The sequence below is a fragment of the Mus pahari genome, chromosome 12, assembly GCF_900095145.1.
Source record: "Mus pahari chromosome 12, PAHARI_EIJ_v1.1, whole genome shotgun sequence".
Lineage (NCBI taxonomy): Eukaryota > Metazoa > Chordata > Mammalia > Rodentia > Muridae > Mus > Mus pahari.
The window spans coordinates 82,327,101-82,334,139 of NC_034601.1; the positions used below are offsets into that span (position 1 = coordinate 82,327,101).

General features: G+C 52.1%; 2 protein-coding genes across 2 annotated transcripts in view; one reads left to right on the forward strand and one right to left on the reverse strand.

Annotated features, from left to right (window-relative positions):
• C12H21orf62 (chromosome 12 C21orf62 homolog) overlaps positions 1-4,612 on the reverse strand; it is a 206,136-nt gene extending 201,524 nt beyond the window's left edge. The window contains exon 1 of the mRNA XM_029544358.1: positions 4,563-4,612. The gene's annotated coding sequence lies outside the window, so the exon portion shown is untranslated. The remainder of the gene's footprint in view (positions 1-4,562) is intronic.
• Positions 3,837-6,003, forward strand: Olig1 (oligodendrocyte transcription factor 1). The gene has a single exon (XM_021209888.1). The coding sequence runs from the start codon at positions 3,939-3,941 to the stop codon at positions 4,719-4,721; it is 783 nt and encodes a 260-aa protein (XP_021065547.1). The 5' UTR covers positions 3,837-3,938; the 3' UTR covers positions 4,722-6,003.
• The last annotated feature ends 1,036 nt before the right edge of the window (positions 6,004-7,039 follow it).

A 7,039-nucleotide genomic window follows, 5' to 3' on the forward strand; every position in this document is an offset into this window, starting at 1 on the left:
CACACACACACACACACACACACACACACAGAGAGAGACGAGAGAGAGAGAGAGAGAGAGAGAGAGAGAGAGAGAGAGAGAGAGAGAGAGAGCCCATTTGGGTGAAGACAAGAGCGTTGTTAGGGCTGGTGCAACTTGTTCCCCAAGCATGTCCTGAATGTGGGAGGCCACAGCAGCTGCCTCCCCTGAGACAGACTGCATGGGTCCCTGCCAGCGGCCACAGTGCCTCACTGGCCTTTGCCAGCTGTCATGCTTTGCATGCTGTTAGAGCTCTGGGCCCAGCACAAGGGGCCATCCAAGTCACCAGCTCCAAAGAATGCCAAATCCTGTGCCCATGTTGGGACCGTACGGCCACCCGGAACTCTCCCCTGGGGCCCTCCACTGGAATACCTAAATGCAGGCTGACTACCATTATCCTCCATGGGGCCTGGGGGTGGTGGTGCTTGTTTTTCCTCCAAGAAGGGGCTGATGAAGTGAAGCCAAGGTTAAAAACACCCCTCTGGAATACCCACAATGAAAGTGTCTCCTGGAGGCAAGATTCTTGGTGCCCCTGCCTGTGGTTGGGAAACCTAGAGGGGACACTCTGGGCCATTGGGACTCAAGACTGGGTTCTGCCTCCCTATTTCACTGCCTAGCCCCTGACTAGGGAGTGTGCAGAGAAGAAAGCTAGAGGGAGAGATGACCAAAGCTTGCCTGATCTAGTGCTTTGGACTATGAGGTCCAGAGGGAACCGTTTGGGCAGGGGCTGCCAAGGTGGCGTGGGATTTCTGGGGGTAGTGTCCCCATTCTTAATGAGCATAGCTTGAACATATAACCTTTTCAGTGCTGGTTAGACTTCAGCTGGGCAATTCGTCCTTTAACCCAGGGTGGAACCCTTACCCTTCAGCTCTCTCCTGGGCCTTCTGGAAGCTTGACCCAGGAAGAGGGGTTCTGAGAAGCCATTTACTGATAGAGAAGTTTTGCCTTTCCTGTCTGAAGGCATTCAGTAGTCTGGTGCTCCCTGAGAATCTCAGTTTTATCATGTTTAATGGGGATCAAAACTGCCCAGCTTCCAGGGTCCTGGGAGAGCCAAATGCGAGTATTTGAAAACATTCCAAACAGAAAGCTCCGCCTAAGGGTGACATGGTTAATGAAGTGTTAAATTCTCTATTTCTTCAGTGTCACTTTGCTTCCCATCTGGTATGATTTTGTTTTTCAACTCAGCTTCTTCTTCCAGCCACCTCCTCTCTCCCAAGAGGGCTCCTATTGCCAGAGTCCTCTCTGTAAAGCTGCCCACACTCTTGAATGAGCACCTTCAGGCGTTTGCACACTCGAGAGAGAGGGGCTTGTTATTGTGGGCTAGTGGTGAATTCAAACCCACCTTCACATCTCTTAGACACACAGGAGACACAAAAGCATGGTAATGTGCTTCAGACAGATGCAGAGACAAACAGGTGCTTTGGAAACCATCCTGCCTGGACAAGATGATATCTACACATAAGACAATCCAGGCTGGAGGATACTGGCAGTGATTGGTCAAGGATGCTGACAGAGGAGAGCAGGGAAGTGTCCCAGGCAATGAGGAAAGCTGTGTTGAGTCTGCACCAATGCAGGATGTTACAAGTTCACTTGGAGGTTGGAGGACGGATGTTGGTGAAAGAACATGGCCGACTTGAAGTCAGCAAGTGTGTTCATAGCAAACGTTAGTTCTTATGGCAGACACTCCTTGTCGTACATAAAAAGTATCAAGGGAGAAGCGCATCTTCTGTTACACGCTAGATCTGAGCCTTCAGCCATGGTAGGAGTAGCCACATCTGCTGTTCTGCACGTAACAACTATCACTGTTGTGCACCTGAAGCAACGAGTGTACAACTGGAGATGCATTTTATTCTGACCCTCGTTTTATTAACTAATTCACATGGACATAACCACCTGTGGCTACTTATTGGTTAGTAGATGTTTAGATATCAAACGACTCTTCCTGGGGGACATTTCATGACTCTGACAAGCTGCAGGTGTATGTCCCACTTGTGTGCAGGGATGCCAGCTTCCACTAGGGATCCTGTTGTAATTGAGAAATATTTGGTACCCCCCTCAACAGCTAGGAATGTCGGGTGTCTTGTTCTTTCTGATCAAAGGCCAGAGTGGGGTTTGCTTAAGGAAGAGTCAAGTCACTGATAAAAACAGCTCACATCCCTTTGGGGAAGGATGAAAGGTTTGTAACCCCAAAGACTCCTTCATCCCTGTAGACCCGTGGATCAGAGAGCTGGGGTGAAAGTATGGGAGAGTAACCACCGTATGCCCCTGTCAGGTAGACACACATAGGAGCACTGTCCTAATAGTGAGGTTGAAGCCACCCTCTGTGAGCTCAGGTAAAGGTGGTGGTTACAGGAAATGTAAGACATCACTGGGAAGTGCAATGGGCTATTTGGCTTTTTCAGCAGGAAGAATTCAGGCTTGGACTGTATGGCTCTGTGGGTAGAGTGCTTGCCCAGTGTGCACAAAGCCCTGGCTTCAGATCCACACTAGTGCATAAACTGGGCACGGTGAGTGCTTGTATCCCAGGATCTGGGAGATGGAGACAAGGAGGATCTTAAGTTTAACGTTATCTTTTAATAAATACAGAGTGGAGCCCAACCTTGGATACAGGAGGAGAAGAATTGAGATGCATGCTATATTTGACATGGATGAAGCCCGAACACATGCTAAGTCACCAAAATGAACCAGCCACTAAAAGACAAATACAACTGCATATATGGGATTCCCGGAGAAAACAAAGTCCTGCAGGCACACAGGGGTGACGATTACCAACGTGAAGAAGTGGTTGTTTGTCAACTGGATATACCCGAAAAGAGGGAACCTCATATGAGAACATTGATGTCACCAGATCAGCCTGGTGGGCTCCTCTCTGATGCATTTTCTTTATTAATAATTGATGCGAGAGGGCCCAGTGCACTGTGAACTGGCACCATTCCCTGCAGGTGGGCCTGTGCTCTATGAGAAAGGTAGCCGCAGAAGGAAGCCAGTTAGAGCTCCCCTCCTGGGCTCCTGGGCTCCTGGGCTCGCTCTTGGTTCTTGCCTCCGTGCCTGCTAACTTCCTGAGTTCCTGAGCTAACTTTCCACAGTGAGGAGCTGTGATTGGCAATTGTCAGTCAAGGGAACTCTTCTGCCCTTGTTTCTTTTGGTTCCAGTGTTTATCACAGCAATAGAGAACTAAGACAAGAAGAGGGGTTTTTTCTCTTTAATGGTTACCAAGAGTTAGAGTTGCTGTTTTGCTGTTTTAATGATTTAAGTTTTGCAAAAGCAAACAAGTCCTGGCCATCTATTGCAAAATCGAGTGAACAGTCAGTCAGGTGTTATAACGACTGAACTGCGCACTCTGGGATGGTTACGTTTCATGTTATGAATATTAGACTGTATTTTCATAACAGCAGACCTCTCACTTTGGAGCCTATATTGGCCTGCTCTCCTTCCACTGGCAGTAGTTCCCAGAGATGGGATTACTGGCTGATCACATTTTACAAGGACAAATGTAACTATAAAAAGGGATGGGAATAGAGCTCGAGAGATAGAGGCAAAAGCCATTTTAGCCTGACCAGCTGAACTAGAATTCGGAAGGAACAGTTTTGCCCTAAAGCTCCCTCCCTTGCCCTCCTGGGGCGGGTGCTGTGGCATCCGCGCAGGCGCCCCAGGACAACCATCTCTGGCAACTCTGGCTGTACCTCTGCGTAGGCGGCCAATGAACACTCGCCTGTGGCCAAGCTCGCGGCTCCATTGGCTGCACCCCGCCAACCGCGGTCCTCGCAGGTTCCCAAGCCGGGTTTAAAGGTGTCAGGCGCGCACAGCCCCTCACTGTCATCCGCCGGCACGCAGGTACGCGGGGAGTGCGATCTGCAGACCAGCCCACCCCTGGGCGTTAGTGAAGGGCGCCCCGGGTCGCCCCAAAGCCCCCGCCCCAGATGTACTATGCGGTTTCCCAGGCGCGTGTGAACGCGGCTCCCGCGACCATGTTGCGGCCACAGCGGCCTGGAGACCTGCAGCTCGGGGCCTCGCTGTACGAGCTGGTGGGTTACAGACAGCCACCCATCTCGTCATCCTCATCCTCCTCCTCCTCCACCGCATCCATTCTCCCCAAGCCTGCGCGCGAGAAGCCCGAAGCTCCGCTCGCTGAGCCGCGGGGACCGGCGCCGGAGTCCGGGGGCACCCGGGCCGACGCCAAAGAGGAACAGCAGCAGCAGCAGCTGCGGCGCAAGATCAACAGCCGCGAGCGGAAGCGCATGCAGGACCTGAACTTGGCCATGGACGCGCTACGCGAAGTTATCCTTCCCTACTCGGCAGCGCACTGCCAGGGCGCGCCGGGCCGCAAGCTCTCCAAGATCGCCACTCTGCTGCTCGCCCGCAACTACATCCTGCTGCTGGGGAGCTCGCTGCAGGAGCTGCGCCGCGCGCTCGGCGACGGTGCGGGACCCGCCGCCCCGCGCCTGCTCCTCGCTGGCCTGCCTCTGCTGGCTGCCGCGCCGGGCTCTGTGCTGCTGGCACCCGGCGCCGTGGGACCCCCCGAAACGCTGCGCCCCACCAAGTACCTGTCTCTAGCGCTCGACGAGCCACCGTGCGGCCAGTTCTCTCTCCCAGCTGGTGGCGCGGGTAGCCCCGGCCTCTGTTCTTGTGCGGTGTGCAAGTTTCCGCATCTGGTCCCCGCCGGCCTGGGCTTGGCAGCCGTGCAGGCTCAATTCTCCAAGTGAGGGCTGGCTGGGCCCGGGGCGGGGCGCGACCTCAGCCAATCTTCCCGCGCCCTCGCGTCCTGGATCTAGGCAGAGCTGGTCCCAGAAAGGAGGACATTTCCAGACTTCTCGCCCAGACGACAGACTGTAGGGCGCCTTCTTCCCCGCCCCCACTCCCTGGCAATTAAAATGACCCAAGCGGGTGTTCCAAGGAGAGACGCAGTTGCTTGAGATTCTAGATGAATCCCACCTGTTTAGAGCCAGAAGTCTTCGCATCCCTACCACAAGCTCACCCACTGGTGGGGGTGATAACCCCTATCACCGCGGGCTGTTCTTGTATCCGTGAGCATAGCGGGGTCCGGGACGACAGTAGTCAGAGGTGCGGTACGAAGGGGTTGCCCTGGGTGCAGCGAAAGGCTGCCCCCCCGAGCTTGGTGCCCTGGCATGCTCCAGCTCCCTGGCCTAAGAGCTGCTCCCCAACAGTGTCTACCCAGAGGGGCGTCCTTTCCTTGTCCAGGGCCTGAGCGCACAGGCTCCCTTGCTCCCTCCAGTCAAACCCATGCTGATCTAGGAGGTCTAGAAAGCCCAGGCACCGGTACAAACATCAAGGGTGTTGCGGATGGGCCTGGAAAGCCCAGAGTTTCCGAGTTGGATGTTGCGCAGGTACGCGCTGTGACAGCGCCCGGTGGATGGGGATGCGGAGTGGAGAGGTTACTCTGGCCTCCTGTTTTTCAAACTTACCCCGGTGTTTTGTTGCAGTTTACGCTCCTTAAAACCTAAAACCCTACTTAGTCTCCGTTTCCCTAAAGGTAATTTAACCAACGTTTGAGCTTGCTTGAAAACAAAATTCCAACCACGTTCCGCGCCATCGGTGTTCGGACTTACTAAAATAGTTAGCAAGGCACTTCGTAGCGCAGGCTTATGAAATTAGGTCATTAACGTTCTCATTAAAGTAAGCGGAGGTGGGCGAGGATCCCAAACCGCCCTTGGCTGGACAAACCCAGCTGCGCTGCAAGCGGGAAGGAGCTGGCGCTTCGCGGGCTGGCTGTTAACCACAGCAGTGTGGCTGAAGAACTCCGTGGACGCGTGCGCGCATGGATGCCGCATCTTGGCTTGTGACTAGCGTTAGGAAATTACCCAAGATTATTGCATAATCTTCACCAGCTTGCTTTGACTTTTTTTTTTTAATGTTGGAAGTTTTGGGTTGTTGACAGTAGCCGAATTAACTGGCATTTTATTTGACCTCTAACTCTGTCCCCCCTGAACTGTACAGAAACCACAAAATAAAACGTCAACAGTTGAATTTTTACGTTTTTCGTCTGTTTGTTGAATAAAAATGTCCTTGTGCCCTGTTAGGGTCACAACGTGAGAGTGAAATTACAATGACTGGGTTTCCACATTTTAAAACTTGAATTCTTGACCTGTAAGATAATCCAATGGAGAGGCGACTGCAATTCAAATCCAGGTATCAACTGGACTTGGAAGGGCAGGGGGTGAGCTGGTTAGAGGGGCGAGGAAAAATCCAAAAGACTGGGGTTTGGCCAAACTCAGGAGATAGGGGCTCCTTTAAATATATCTTCTTCCCCGTGATATTCCCAGATGAATTAAGCCATACATTATTATACTTTATTTCAAAATTTTCCTTTGAAATATATTTTTTTTCTGTCTTGTAGTAAACAGAATCACAAACATATATGAGGCCCCTCCCATCTGCAGGAGGTTGGTTGTTTTTAAGTAGAGTTGTCTCCATTATATAACAACACACTGGGCACAATTTGATTCCAACTGAGGAAAACTTTGGGGTCCATCGAATTGATTTTAAGAATTTGGGGCACTATAAATCAAGATTGGCCGTGCACACCTGGCAGGAGGCTATCCTTAAATTCAAGGCTAGCCTGGGATACATGAGACCCTGCCTCAAGAGAAGAAAGAAAATTTTAAAATTGGAGTGCTGATTTGTTCACGTATAAATCAGCCTCTGTTTAAATGCCCCTCCCCCCTCTGCCCCTCCCCCTCCCCCGCCCCTCTGCCCCTCCCCCCTGGTCCCCTCCTTAGCTCAGGGAAGTTCCAGGAAACTGAGATTATTGACTTGATGCTATGGGCTTGCCTGGAGCAGCATACAGAGCAGAAACATTCGCTTTGAGAACACAGGCAGAAGGGACTGGAACTATGGAATCGCTGCCCTCCTGTGCTGGCAGTTCTTGTCCTGAGGGACCCCAGACTCACAGAAGAGAGAGTAGCTCTGAATGCCAGCTACACAAGGAGCCCTGGAGCTCATCCTCCAGGCTCTGCCACTGGGGATTGATTTATTTTAGGATTTTTTTTTTTTTTTTTTTTTT